The sequence below is a fragment of the Gadus chalcogrammus genome, chromosome 12, assembly GCF_026213295.1.
Source record: "Gadus chalcogrammus isolate NIFS_2021 chromosome 12, NIFS_Gcha_1.0, whole genome shotgun sequence".
NCBI classification, from domain to species: domain Eukaryota; kingdom Metazoa; phylum Chordata; class Actinopteri; order Gadiformes; family Gadidae; genus Gadus; species Gadus chalcogrammus.
The window spans coordinates 14,170,412-14,185,088 of record NC_079423.1 but is presented as its reverse complement, the minus strand read 5'-3'; the positions used below and the strand labels follow the sequence as shown (position 1 = coordinate 14,185,088).

At 48.1% G+C, this 14,677-nt stretch overlaps 2 protein-coding genes across 6 annotated transcripts in view; both read right to left on the bottom strand.

Annotated features, from left to right (window-relative positions):
* Positions 1-58: 58 nt before the first annotated feature.
* On the bottom strand, positions 59-6,693 carry LOC130393491 (F-box/LRR-repeat protein 6-like). Its single transcript, XM_056604169.1, has 10 exons — positions 6,681-6,693; positions 6,433-6,550; positions 4,761-4,919; positions 4,584-4,647; positions 4,189-4,320; positions 2,907-3,014; positions 2,296-2,412; positions 1,753-2,007; positions 793-1,040; positions 59-231 (listed from the first exon to the last, which is right to left on the bottom strand). The coding sequence occupies exons 1-10, from the start codon at positions 6,691-6,693 to the stop codon at positions 102-104; spliced, it is 1,344 nt and encodes a 447-aa protein (XP_056460144.1). The 3' UTR covers positions 59-101.
* Positions 6,694-10,796: 4,103 nt separating this feature from the next.
* The window catches only part of opa1 (OPA1 mitochondrial dynamin like GTPase), a 44,839-nt gene continuing 40,958 nt past the window's right edge, over positions 10,797-14,677 (bottom strand). For all 5 annotated transcript variants that reach the window (XM_056604405.1, XM_056604406.1, XM_056604407.1 and 2 more), the window contains 2 exons: positions 13,431-13,504; positions 10,797-12,701 (listed from right to left, as the gene is read on the bottom strand). In XM_056604405.1, the coding sequence (XP_056460380.1) occupies positions 13,440-13,504 (65 nt within the window). In that variant the 3' untranslated portion in view covers positions 10,797-12,701; positions 13,431-13,439. The remainder of the gene's footprint in view (positions 12,702-13,430; positions 13,505-14,677) is intronic.

Genomic DNA, 14,677 nt, shown 5'->3' with positions numbered 1-14,677 from the left:
TAATCAAACAAACAGATTCAAATGTTTTAATATTAAAAGAGACCTGACACTTTATATACAAAGATTGGCTTTATGAATATAAAAAAAATTAAGCCCCTGAGCTACTGCAGCGCCACCAGCAACTGACTGATTTCCTCATGGCCGCGGTGCACCCTCTTCTGGCCACGGGGAAGATTGCGACACGAGGTTACATTGAGATAGCTGAGCGCTGTCGACTGCTGAATAATCAACCTGTAAAAAAAGGAAAGACACACATTAGTGGTTTTGTAAGTTCAACACCCAAATGGTTTAAACAAACCAGTGTATGTTCTTCTCTTAGTATTTCGTTTTCCTTGATAAACCCATCTATTAAACACTGAATGAAAGTGTGTGTCAGATCATTGACATTAAATGAAACATTTGATAAAGAACATTTGCGCAAAGAATGGCTAACAAATAGCTTGTGGGCTCAATCCAAACTCAATACCATGACATTTTAAGTGGCTCTGGTCGGAAATTAACCACTAACCCTGGCAGTCATAATGCCATGCACTAACGGTTGAGCTACAGATATAATAGTTCATAATTCATGATAATTATAATCTTAATAATAATCATACACATATTGATATTCATAACAATATTAATTTAATAATAATAACAACAACAATATTTTCACAATAATAGCAATGATGATTGGTTATGATTAATAACAATATAATTAATATAACATTCAGAAACGCAATAATGTTAATCATAGCAATTATAATTGTCATAGTCGATCAACCGTTCCAAGAGCCCTGAGTACCGGACCTGAGGGCAGGGGCGCTGATCCGGGTCCCGCTGAGGTTGAGGGACCGCAGGGTGTCGGCGTCCGGGGCCCGGGCCAGGTGGCCCAGGGCCAGCTCCAGGTCCTCCTCGCTGAACAGCTGGTTGGCCAGGTCCAGCTCCCGCAAGCTGCGGCTCCACTTCTCCGTCAGCTTGTGGAGGTCCTTCCTGGCCGGGGGCGGCCAGGAGTTACACTTGGAGTTAAAGTACTGACCCCAGAACAGACACTCCAGCTCGGGTGGGGGGGGGGGGGGGGGGGGGCAGGGATCAAACACAACGAGGGACTTTAATAATCTAGGTATAACAATCACAATAAATATATTTACATTGCTATAGAAGTATTACGACACATAACGTAATATAAAACTTTATATTATTTAAATGGTGCTGTAGGTGAGATTTAAGGGAGTACATTTTAGGGTTATTGACGATTATATTCTATCATATCAGTGAGTGAAATTATCAGAGAACAGCTGTTATGGCTGAATTCGCCTGTCTCAGTATTCAACTATTTAGATTCGGATATGGGCTTACACCCTATTTGTCTCACCTGGGGGAGACGTTGGTGCACACTGAAGTCAAATGTTTGAATGAAAACAAGTACACTTGTGTTAGCTGGGAAGAGCATGGAAGTTTGAATGCTACACAACATCTATCGCTGTACCGAAAGACCCATCGTTTAACTGGCTTTAAAATGTTTAAAGGTCCCATATTATAGCACACGGTGTGAGAATGACCAGCCGTTACAAGCCTGCCTCTTCTCACATCACAAGTGGGCGTGTCCACCTAGATGTATGACGGATACGTTTTGTTACGTTTTGCTGGTACACTGATCAATCCAGCACACATCTAGGAGGACACGCCCACGTGTGATGTCACGAGAAGGAGATTTTCAAAACGGCTTGAAACGGCTAATCACTCACACCTGGTGGTGTGATCTGGGACCTTTAAAGCGGCCTCCGGCCTACCTTCACAGGGCAGGGCCGCCAGCCCGGGTGCACTAATATAAAAGCAGCCTCGCAGGTCCAGCACACGCAGCTTGGGGGAGGCCAGCAGCAGGTCCCACAGGTCGCGGTCGCTGGTCGGGCAGCTGGAGGAGGTGGCCATGCACAGCTCCTCCAGCTGGGGGAAGCCCAGCGCAGAGACCTCCGCGTTCCTGATCGTCTTACGCCCCAGGACGACGTTCAGCAACCGGAACGTCTGGTGGATTCGCCGGGGGGAAATCGGAACCATGGGTCTATGAGTCTAAGGCCCAATCCCATTCCTACCCCCTTACCCCTTCCCCTTACCCCTTCGAAACAAGGGGGAGGAGTAAGGGGAAGGGGTAAGGGGTAGAAATGGGATTGCGCCTATGTATGATGGATGGGTTGATTCATTCTATATGCAAATAAGCCCATGGGGCAGGGAGGTGAACACACAATTCATGGATTGATTGTTTGAGTTGTCATGAGGCCGAAACATGGCAGTGTTAGGTCAACAGAAGCTCACCTTCAGCTTGGGGCAGCCATGCTGCAATGCTTGGATGTGGATAGGAAGCTCGCAAAACCCGCCTTTCTGGACATTCCAGTTGATCTCCAGGAACTCTAGATCTGGGCAGCATCCTCTCTATGAAAGATAATATACAACACGTAGAGCGTGTGCTACTACTACACGTCTTTAAATAGGGACGCACCGAATATCCGGTATTCGGCTATTATAGTATTATATAGTATATATAGTATTTGGCCAATGTGTGAAAAGGCTGCATTTCCATGATGCCGTCAGTCTGGCCGTGTGTCCATTAGTGATACACATCCTTTCTTCACCGACAGCGATATATTGATGCACTTCTTATGACAAATGTACTTATTGTAAGTCGCTTTGGATAAAAGCGTCTGCTAAATGCCGTAAATGTAAATATAGGTGAAGAGAGATTAGCATACAAGGGGGAAAAACCTCTTGAGGGGACTGAAGTGAACACTTTTTTTTAGGCTACCGCAAAGTTGGAACACTACATGTAATACTTCATAGTATCCGGTTATTCTAACCTGTTTGCGCACAATTTTCATTCCTTATGGACACACGCACACACGCGCGCGCGCGGTGTGATTAGTACGTACGGAGAGAGCGGCCAGCAGCATGTCGTTCCTGGACCCGTGCGTGAAGAGGAACTTCCTGATCTTGCCGCCGTTGGTCTTCAGCAGCTGAGCGAGACCTTCCACCTGGTACTAGAGCCAAGGAGAGCACAGCAGGTCAAACGGGTGTTAAAACCCGCAGGACCTGCATGAAGGGAAAATAACTCAAGGGTCTATATTTTTCCCTCATATAAAAGGTACTTTCTGCATCCACCCATTTACAAACTCGGGTTCCTGGACGTGAGGTCAGAGAGAAAATATTCACAAATGCCCCCCCCCCCCCACATGACAAAGTGAGAAATCGGCCCGCCCTTGACTTTTGCAACATTTTGTGATGCATGTGTTGCAACATTTGGACATGTAGCTTTGGAAGGGAGAGCAGGGAGGGAGTGGGGGGGTACTGTGATGGGAAAATGATATTTTCCCATTCGGTTTCTGTAACTTTTGTTGATTTGTTGATTGGCCTTTTCGCTGACATCCTTGGGGTGGTCAAGGGTGAAAGGGTCCAACTGAGAAGTCACCTATATGAGACCCCACATTACAATTACCAATGATCAATTCAAATAATGTTCAGGGCATGTTAAGGACAGAGTTTCCTGTATTCTCATCAAGGAGATGAATGCATCTCTGCTCCCTCGTGACCGGTATACCCCAGGCACAAAGGTCAACGTTAGATAACGCTAGGAACAAGTAGAGTGGCTAGACAATGCAAGGAATAGAAGACAGAGCTTACATGATGAAGGGGAATCAACATGATACAATTTTCCATCACACATCATATGTGGAGCAGAGTTTCAGCTTGTCAACCTCTCTGGAGGGATGCAGAGATTTCCCATCCGTTGGGTCATTGTATGGTTTGTTTTGTTGTTTGTTTGTATGATTGCTGTATTTTATTGTACCGTTATTACCCAAGTACATGACAATAAGTTTTATTAGTTCGGATGATTCTATTCTACCTGGTTTGGTCAGTTTAGACAGTTATGATTGACGTGGGCCCGGAAATTCCCACCACAGTACCAATGAGAAATCAAATCAGAAGACAAAGTGCTCTGTTCGCACTGCAGTCTTGCCTTTCCAAAGGGTGCTCACTACCGAACCAAAGGGGCTGAGTTTTACCAAACCTGCGCTCTCATTCCCACGGCTACAAGTGCAAGTTTTGCAACACATTTATCACAAAAAGTGTTGCAGAGGTCAAGGAGATTAATCACTCTGTTATGCACAGGGGTTGGCTCTGTTAACGCACAACGATTCTTTCGGCTTTTGCTACCTCCGAGTACTGCATGTTGATGCTCTGTAGAGAGGGGCTGTTCTCTGCCAGGCTCAGGAAGGCCTGTCCAGTCACGCCCGTGCAGTAGGACAGATTGAGGGAGGCAAGCTGAGGGCACGACTGGGACACAACCTGCAGGGGTGGAACATTCAAAAGATGGAATTGAATCAGCGCATTTTAAAGTACATTTCAAAAGACTGCACACATTTCAATATTGAATGCATACAATTAAAAAGATAAAGCATATATTAAAAATAAAGTAAAAATCAATAGGAAATCAAACTATGAGAGTAAAGGGCTAACTGTATTATGAAGACCAGTATGCCTATATGTCTGTTTGTGGGGGTGTGTTTGGATGCTTGTATGCTTTAAAACTTAGTTTGAAAAGCACTTACTTTTACAGCGTAGTCAACATTCTTCTTCCAGTGGTTAAGAGTGAATTCTCTAAGCTGGCTGAATCTAGAAAACAACAGACACATTTCATTGTTTTCATCGCCATTGTGATCATATCCAGGAAGCTCCCCGATGTTAAAAACAAACAGAACAGCCCCCGCTCAAGCATCCTTCCTGACCTATCTGAGGCCAGCCAACCGACGGTGTTCTTTATCTTTTCCTCTGTTCTGGGCGTCTGCGTCTTGCTGGGCGTTATCCAACAGAACCCCATGGACACACTGCGCCACAGGCCGGGGCTGGTGGCCGCCGTGTTCCAGAGCCGACACACTCTGGACACCCTGGAGACAGAGGAACACACACACCTGTTATGATTGCACACTGCTCTCAGAATGAGCTACTACCACAACGTGGAGCATGTCTGAGAAAACAAGGGTCATTAGCACATTTACACGGTTGAGGTGCCCACAGAGGGGAACACACACACACACACACACACACACACACACACACACACACACACACACACACACACACACACACACACACACACACACACACACACACCACACACACACACGTGCCTCTAAACACACACACATACACACACACTCACAAACAGAAGAGCGAAGCAGGTCTTGTCTTGCTAGCAGTCAACCTTCAGTGCTGGACAATGGAGACAAAGCAGTTGTGTGGTAACCGGGGAACCGCTCCCAATACGTCCAGTCCGTCCCAATACAGTCGGCGCCTGCTCCAATATTTGAGGAGGTCGCCCAGTCCTGCCCTGGCCTGAGAGGGGAGGTCAGAGGTCAGGAGGGCAGCCGGAGGGGGGGGGGGGGGGGTAGCAGGTGAGCAAACAGAGGGGAAGATGGAGGTAGAAATGGAGGGAGAGGATGGAGTCAAGAGGAGTGGGACAGGAAAGTGTCTCTTTCAGTTTGATTAATCAATAGATGGAGGAAGGGAATGAGGGAGGGAGGGAGGGAGGGAATGAGGGAGGGAGGGAGGGAGGGAGGGAGGGAGGGAGGGAGGGAGGGAGGGAGGGAGGGAGGGATGAATAGGTGGTTGGATTGATGGATGGATGGGATGATATATATATAAAAAGACGATTAGTTAGTTTGAGGAAAGTTTGATGAAATATAAATGCTTGTCTTATTTATTCCATGGGACTTTAAAACATTTTATTTCTGTTATTTAAATTGTTTTGTTCAGTATTTCTTCACCTCATGTCACATAGAAGCCGCCGAAAATGACATCAACTTCTCAATTCAACGTTGTGTCTTCAACATATGAACCTCCGACATCCTTGATAATCAGATTTCCTTCAGCCATTGTGTGTTTGCAGAGGTCATGTGAAAAGATAACAGATTGACAGTTGGAGCCGTCACAAATTCCTGAAAACATTGAATAAGTACGTTTACAACAAAGCGGTGAGTGTTTCAGGAACACAAGACCGGGGGAGACGTGCTGGACCGTAGAACACCGATTGCATTATCTTAAGCCTGTTTTCCGAAGCTTCCCCTCCTAAAACACATGTCAATCCAAAAGAATTGCAAATCCAATTAAAAGCACAAGCCCAAATTTGAATCTCAATCTCAACGTTTTCCAGACGAAGACAAAGATCTCCCCGACCGACTTGATCCCTTTAGCGCTACAGGCCTCGTCTGGGTTGGTTCTCGTCTCGGACACAAGCGGGGCGCTGCTACGATACGACCGCCGGCCCCCTCAGCCCCGCGTAGGAATCGAGGAGGAAACAGCGCCCATTCACAAGCCCCCCACTCGCTCGGCCGCTCCCTGTTTGCGTTTGGCCTTAGCGGTCGCTAAAGGCCTCATTGACGACCAGTCAAGTAATGTCACCAGACCGTCCTCTGGTGCGGCCACACTGCGGCACTTAAGGCCCTCAGGATCCTCATTCGGAGGGGCCCTTGGCCCCCGCGGGGCTCGCCCATAAAGACGGAGGAGATGGCCACTCGTCCTGACGTAACCGGTTTGGGCAGATACACTTTCAGAGCCGGGCAACAGAGGCTTTTCATGGGCCCGCTCTCCCCCCCCCCTCCGGAGTCAGTGTTTACCTAAAGGCTAAGCTGGGGGAGCTCCAGGCTCACCTGCAGGGACCATGGGCTGCCATGAATGCATGCATAATCCCTCTAAGTCCATGCAGTCCCAGGCCTGACGGGCCTCCTCCGTGTGGGAGGAAGAGCTCTCTCTCTCTCTCTCTGTCTCTCTCTCTCTCTCTCCACCCCCCTTCCCTCCCTCCCTCCGTCTCTCTCTCTCTCTCTCTCTCTCTCTCTCTCCCCCCCCCTCCTGCTTCTGGAACCTCTTGCGTGGTGATGTGTTTCCCCATGGCAACCGCTACCCTTATCTGCATTTTCCAATCCAAGCCTTCGACAAGCGCAAACACGCACACACTGGCCCGCACAAACGCACGCACACACACACACGGGCACACACAAGCAGTCAGTCTGTATCTCAAGTCTTCCGATCCCTGTTCCTGTGCGTTTCAGCTGGCTAATGTATTTTTCATGACTTTGTGTTTGCCGTGTGTCTGGGAGGCGGCTGTGTTTTTAGAAACAGGAACTCTAATGAACGAGCTGTTCCTGACAAGACGCTGGTTGTTCTCAGCGTGTGCATCTGGCGGCTCAATGTGTGGGAGGGGACGCCCAGCCCCTGGGAAGTATAGCGGGGATACATGTAGAATATAGTAACGCTGCATAGAGAGAGCAATTGATGACGTCCGCTTAGCGTGAGCCTATGAGGTCATGGCGATGAATGGTGAGAAGAACATGAAGTGATGGACATCACACGTACTCACACACATATGAGCCCACACACACACACACACACACACACACACACACCACATTGAAAGTCAAGCCCCCCTCAAACGCTCTACCATCTCTGCCGTTTTATCAAAGCTTTCAGGGGCTGAGAAGGAGAGATGTGTGTGTGTGTGTGTGTGTGTGTGTGTGTGCGTGTGTGTGTGCATGGGTCCACTCCCCGCATATGTGTATGTGCATGTGTGTGTGTACGCACTTGCATGTGTGCATATGTGTGTGTGTGTGTGTGTGTGCCCACGTGCGTGCGAATATGTGTGTGCGTGTGCGTGCGCATGGGTTTGCATGTGTGTGTGTGTGTGTGTGTGTGTGTGTGTGTGTGTGTGTGTAAGGGGTGTGATTGAGAAGGTCGCTGACCCCCCGCGACTGTGGCTGAAATCCCCACGGGTCTAATTCAGCGCTGGAATGGACCCCACAGCGCACAGGGAAGATGCCTGCGACATTACAAACACAATGGGCAATTGTGCGCTCTGTTGTGTAGCGTGCAGAAAGCAGCCAGCCCGGGGGGACAGTGCACGGCTTTGTTAGCCTCTGGAACAGAGACGGGACAGGGGGGGGAGGGGGGGGGGCGCGGGGGTCTGTTGGTTCAACAAGCCGGTGATAACATTTAACAGTTTGGCAGCTCGGACTCCCAGGGCGATATCGGTTTGATTTACATCCAAGCCCATTCATCAGCCTGCTCCATTAAACTCAGATACATGACATCTTTTTATTTTTGTTTGTTTTTTTTTGGTCCGCAGGGGCAATTTGAGTCGCGTTTACCACTGTACGGATCAAAGGGGGGGGGGGGGGGGGGGGGGGGAATGTTGAGTTGTTTAGCGTAATGACCCGGGTCCTGGAATATTTGCCATGAAACTGTTGGGTTGAATTCGAAACGCATTAGCAACGCCGTGGTAATATATTATAAATATGTTATGTTATTCCGTTGGCATTAGAGTATTCCAGATTCGCTCTCAATGGAGTCCTCTATTTGTATTCCTTCCATGCGCCCCCCCCCCCCTCTATCAATTTACTTTTCCGTACGATTAATTCAACGGAAACGGGAATGAATTTCCTGTCAACATTTCCAAGAAAAACATGGGAAAAAAGCAACACGTTTACACTCATCTCAGAACTCTCCCAGCGCCCAGAGCTCAGAGCCGGGCGGGTTATTGGACTACGGCTGTCAGCATCTCTCTTTCTCCCACCGCCTCCCATCACTCTCCCTCTCACGGAGCGAGAGGGAGAGGGGAGAGAGACAGAGATCACTCAGAACAAAGCCCGCCACCCGCACAAGCAGGCCAACACCCTCCAACACGGCTGCAAATGCCACCAAACGCCCCCGACCCACAATTTATTACCTCTTTTCACCCTTCCCTTATTCAGTGTTTTCAGCGCAGTATACCACATGCCTGGTCCCCCCCCACCCCTCACACCACACATGCAGATAACTGGTGTGTGTGTGTGTGTGCATGTGTGTGTGTGTGTGTACGGGTGTTTGTGTGTGTGTGTGTGTACGGGTGTTTGTGTGTGTGTTTGAGTGTGTTTGTTTGAGTGTGTTTGTGTGTATGTTTGAGTGTGTGTGTGTGTGTGTGTGTGTGTTTGTGTGTGTGTCTGTGTTTGCGGATACGTGTGTGCGTCTGTGTGTATGCGCATTAGCGTGTGTATAAATAATAATAATATATTTAATTTGTAGAGCACTTTACATTCAGAAATCTCAACGTGAGTATGTGTGTGTGTGTGTGTGTGTGTGTGTGTGTGTGTGTGCGCGCGTGTGCGTGTGCGTGTGCGTGCGTGTGTGTGTGTGTGCGCGTGATGGGGGTCGGGGAGAGAGAGGGGGATTAAACAGGAGCAACAACAGCAGTCTTTTCATTTTCTTGCGGGTAACTAGAAATGATGCTTTGTGCGTGTCGGCTGCTCCGGGCCCGTGTTTGACAGGTCTTTCCTTGGGCCGCCCTTTTGTGTCCACCGCATAAAGGCCTGGGGAGGAAAAAACACAAGCTGAGCCACTGTGCCGTTGTGGCACCGGCTATTAGTCAACGTGACGGCCTTTGCAGATGCTAATGGGCGTATAGTGTGTCCGGGCCCCCCCTCACCGCCCCCCCCCCCCAGACCCCCTAACCCTCCGCCACCCCCAGAATGAGACGATCTGATGGCACAAAAGCGTTCTGCTGAAGGTTGACTTTTCCCCCCTTTCTCTTTTCAGGGCCGCTACAAAGTCATTAGCTTTTCTTCTTCCCTTCACTTGTTTTTCTATTTTTCCTCAACCGCACTCCCCCGCTTTTTCTTCTGTCTTCCAACCGTATGCCGACGTGAAGGGTGGGTGGGTGGGTGGGAGTGGGGGGGTGATTTCCCAAGTGTGGAGCCCCAGGTGATGCACCCCCCCCCCCCCCCCCCGGTCTCCTCCACCACCTCCCTCTCCTCCTCCTCGACTGCGTGTTGCCCACAGGCCCTGTGGAGATGCGGTAACAACCTGGGCTCTTATGAAAGAGGAGAGGCCGGCCTGTCTGGGAGTGCAGGACACCTCCTCACCTCGGCCTTATTAATCAGCCTCCCTGCTCCCCAACCTTGCCTGTAACCCCTCCCCAGGCACAAGTAGCTGCAGCCGGGGCCCGGGCTGGGGCGAGGGTGGGAGGGGGGGGGGGGTAGTGGCCCTCTGGAGATATCCAGCGATGGGGGCTGTCTTGGCTAGAAGAAGCATTGCACCCTGAGCATAGAGGTCATGGCCCTCTGTAGGATGTGGCTGTAGGGGGTATCAGCCCAAGCATCATCATCATCACCATCATCATCATCATGAGCCCATGGGATGGAAACCACTCCCATTTAACCTCCCTCCCCGAGGGGAACCACCTCACCCGGTGCATTCTGGGTAAGTTGCTTGGCTAGGGTAACACAGCTGGTCTCCCCCACACAGTCATTATTAGCTTATGACCGTAAACATTTGATTTTCCAGGTGAGGTACAAGGTTAAAACAGTGGATGCAGTGTTGTGTATGAGACCCTGTTCTGTATGGGGCCAGGAGAGGGTTACTGATGGGTCTTTACCTCCCAGCAGGAAAGGTACTGGGTTCAATGCCCCCAGGTGTGCTGTCTACCTGCCAGGCAAGATGCCTCACTCTACATTCTCCATAATGACCTGTATCTGAATTCACTCTAGTGGCTTTGGGGCACAAACAAGTAAATGCCATGAAGGAACAGAGTCCTGGTCAACAAATGAATTAATCAGACTGCATATACTGCCTACCTGTCCAGCTCCCTATGCCTACAAGGCTTTGTGTCCATGTCGGAGTTCAAGTTTTTGTCGACGTTTTTTCTGGCATCCTCGAGCAAGGCACCTTTTTTACTTACTTAAGGCATGTCCTGAAATAGTAAATAAAAATCGTTGTGGTCACAACATAAAACGTGTAAAAAAAAAGAGCATGACGATGTATCGTTTTTAATTATGTCCATTTTATTTGCACTTTCCTTTAAAACAGATGAGATTCAATAAATAAAGTACATTTGGGGTACACCATGCAAACATGACAATCTACAACATAAAACAAATACAGATTAATTTGAACATTCTTTTATCAGCGAAATAGAAGGATATTTTCCTCACACTAGAGGGGTTTTTTATCCAGTGTGAGTGAACTACACTTTTTCCGCCTCACCTCCGCATAATTGGCGGTAAATATATCTATATACAAATAAGCCCCATATACACAAGTGGTGTCCACGCTGCCTTTGAACTCAGGGAGATATAGTGAGTGGATAGAGGGACAGAGAGAGAGAAGTTACACAAAGCGCTGATGTTGGAAAGTGTTGAACAGAGAAGCACATCATCATCCCATGCTCTGACACGTGATCGTGGACCAAACAAACCCAGCTCAGTGATTGGTTGAATGAAGTCTGGTACCCAGAAAGAGCTTTTACTCTATAATCACCCCCCACACACACACGTACCATAATATACCACACCAACTCTGCTGACTTCCCCACAAAAACGTTCGTGTGATTTGAGGATTGAGCTTCAGACAACGTTTCGTGTAATTTAAGCAATTTGGGGTATTTTGCATAATGACTAAATGACTAGACCTCCAACAGTGACGTCTGGAACGGAACCCATTCGTCCAATGAGGACTTTGTTTAGGGAACAGATTGATGGTGGCTGGGACAAACAGATGCATGAAGAGCTGGCAGAGCTGTACTCTTGAAGTATTTTAGTATCCAGATTGTCCGAGTGGGGCATTAAGCTGACTTGTTTAAGCTATTAGTAAATCTATTGAACAGAATGGACCGCTCACCTAAATGAATTACATACGCCATGCTTTTTATAACCACTGGTAAATTACTAACTTATAAAAAACATTATTGGCACATTATACCAAGTTAGGGGGATATGGTTGTGATTAGTTACTTCAGAGCCAGTTTGGGTGGCAAATTAAAGTGCACTGGGCGATGATGAGCAGATGTGTCAAATCACGTTTGGCCGTACACATTGTCTAACTACACGGCCAGCTAAGGTCCTATAGGGGTGCCAGAAGAGTTAGGCCAAACGACACACACACACACACACACACACACACACACACACACACACACACACACACACACACACACACACACACACACACACACACACACACACACACACACACACACACACACACACACACACACACACACACTGAGTGAGTGAGTGAGTGAGTGAGTGAGTGAGTGGGTCATGGAAGGAATAATTGAAAAAATTTACCACAACCTCATTTATTTAAAAAGGAGGGAGTGGGGGGGGAAGGAAGGGAGAGCAGGACACAGCAAAGGGAGAAAAGAGAGAAAGAGTGAAGTCTGTTGACCCTTAAGGAGGTTGGTTCCGTGTCCTTTTCCGTGCTGTCGGCCATGTTGGGAGTCCTCTTGTTGCACAGGCACACACCTTTAACTGACGCACTGTGTAGGTGGCTGGGTGAAGATCCATTGCGGAGACGTTACTCTCCATTCTTTCTATTCTCCCAACTCCTGCGTCCGTTTGATCCGAGTCACATGGGCTGAAGATGTTCACACGATAATCCGGCAAGCAGCAGCATCAACAAAAAAGTAAAGAATCATAATGAACAAAATTGAAAAGAAATGCAATGAGTCTGGTGTATCTCTTCTGGTTCTTCTTCTGTGAGTGCAGCGGGGCAGGTTGGGCAGGTTGGGGAGAGCTGGGGAGAGCTGTGCGTTCAGGTCAGATGGAGGAGAGGGCACGGGGCAACCATTTACAGGGGCAGCTGAATCAGTCACCTTAGTTCAGTGCGTTACGTTGCAGTGATCTGCACTTCAGCCTACGGCGCCCCTGTAGACCAAACACCGGAGGACATCGTATTAGCGTGGCTCATCAGCACGGTAGTACCGAGTTTGGTAGTAATGGAAATGACACAACAACATACGGGGCATAATAAAGAATTCATATGGATGGAAAAAATAAAACGTCTGGTACATGATACAAATGGCGTAGGCAGAATAAGAATTTCAATATTTAAGTCGCAATGTGTACGATTGAGGCTGTCCTGGTAAGTAGGCAGGAGACTTTCAGAGGTAAAAACTCAGTGAATGTCCTGCCCACTGACTGGCGCTGCAACTGTTTGACGCTAATTAGCGTAGCTCGGTGAACTGGCCTGAGTGGGGGGGCTTTTGCGAGGGTTCACAGTAAGATTCTTGCAAACATAAGAGGTGCAGTGTGATTCTTTGGATAAATATTCAAATCTATCTCAATCAGCATTAGCTCCAAATATGGTCATGTTAAATTAGGCTTCGAGCTCGTTGTTATGTGACACATTGAGACATTCAATCTTGAAGAACTTAATAACTCATTATTTCTGACTCTTTTCCAATTCAGTTTATAAATAATAATTTACTATTTGAAAAGTTAAATCCCCCCCAAAAAAATTGGACTTGAATTTGCCGTGTATTTCATCCTATTACCGACAGCGGTGCGTTCGGACACCACGAGTGATAAAGCTGGTCTCTGGTGTAGAGTTGCCTCTGAACTCTTGGTCAGAAGCCCAGATGCTGAAACACATACCTGGCTCTCCTATTTCTCCTTGTGGAGCGCTTCGATGAAGGCTTCAAGCTTCTCCTGGATTTCACGCACTTTCTCTGAAGAGGGAGAAGCACAGGCAGCCAGGCCACAAGGGGTTAATGGTGGAGCCACTCAGATGGTTCCCATGTATCAAACTTTAATATATAGATCGCATTTCATATTAAAATACAGCTGGCTTACTCGTAATTTAGGTAACGTGTGTGTGTGTGTGTGTGTGTGTGTGTGTGTGTGTGTGTGTGTGTGTGTGTGTGTGTGTGTGTGTGTGTGTGTGTGTGTGTGTGTGTGTGTGTGTGTGTCATTTTTTCAGCTGTGTCAAAGTCCTTCTCTTGAACCATATAATTATTCATCATTAAAAAGTTGTCAGGTTTAGCTTAGTTTTATCCTTGCAGTGGATTCAGAAACATGTCATCGATGAGCCGGTAGGGGTTAGGCATGTATCTAAAGGATGCACGCAGATAGACTCGAAGGGACATTGGGGAATCGGACCCTGTTGTGTTCAAACTGGGAAATAACCTTCCATGAGAATAAAGCCTATTTCAACACAAATATCAAAATACCAGATTCCACCCACAAATATCCAGTGTTTTTCAGGGTCCGCCCTGCGTTGACATCGCGTGAACTGTTCACCGTGCGATCGTCCGCCTGGACTCCACAGAACGTTAATCATTTGACTCGTGCGTATCAAACCAAGGCCAGCTGCCGCCCGCGTTTTATTGGATTTGTTTTGGAGTGCCCAGGGGCTTGTGGGCATTACGGCAGTACTGTTTATAATACACGACAGGGGGCTCTGCAACAAAGATGTCAAATAACAGCTCTGACGCACACACCCCAAGAAGGTTCTGCCACACACACGCCCCCACACGTGCACACACACGCACACATACACACCTTCACCTACACACCCACACATGCTAACTGCCGTGGCTATTGTCCTTCGCCTGATGGAAATACCTCTTCCTTAACCACAAGCATCATCATCATCCCCCCAGCAGATGGTCCCCTCTCATATGTGACGGACAGAACCTCCAGGCAGGACCTCTTTACACTACTTCTGATGAAGAGGGTCTGAGGGATAACCTCTTTCCAGTTAGATTACACACCACATCAAAGCTCGGTGTATCCTCCCCCCCCCTTCCCAAAGATGGTACGTCCCTCCGAGGCACGAGTTTGACGGAGAGAGGGAGATACCATAACAACAACATTCCACATGAAAGAGGGGGACAAAAAAA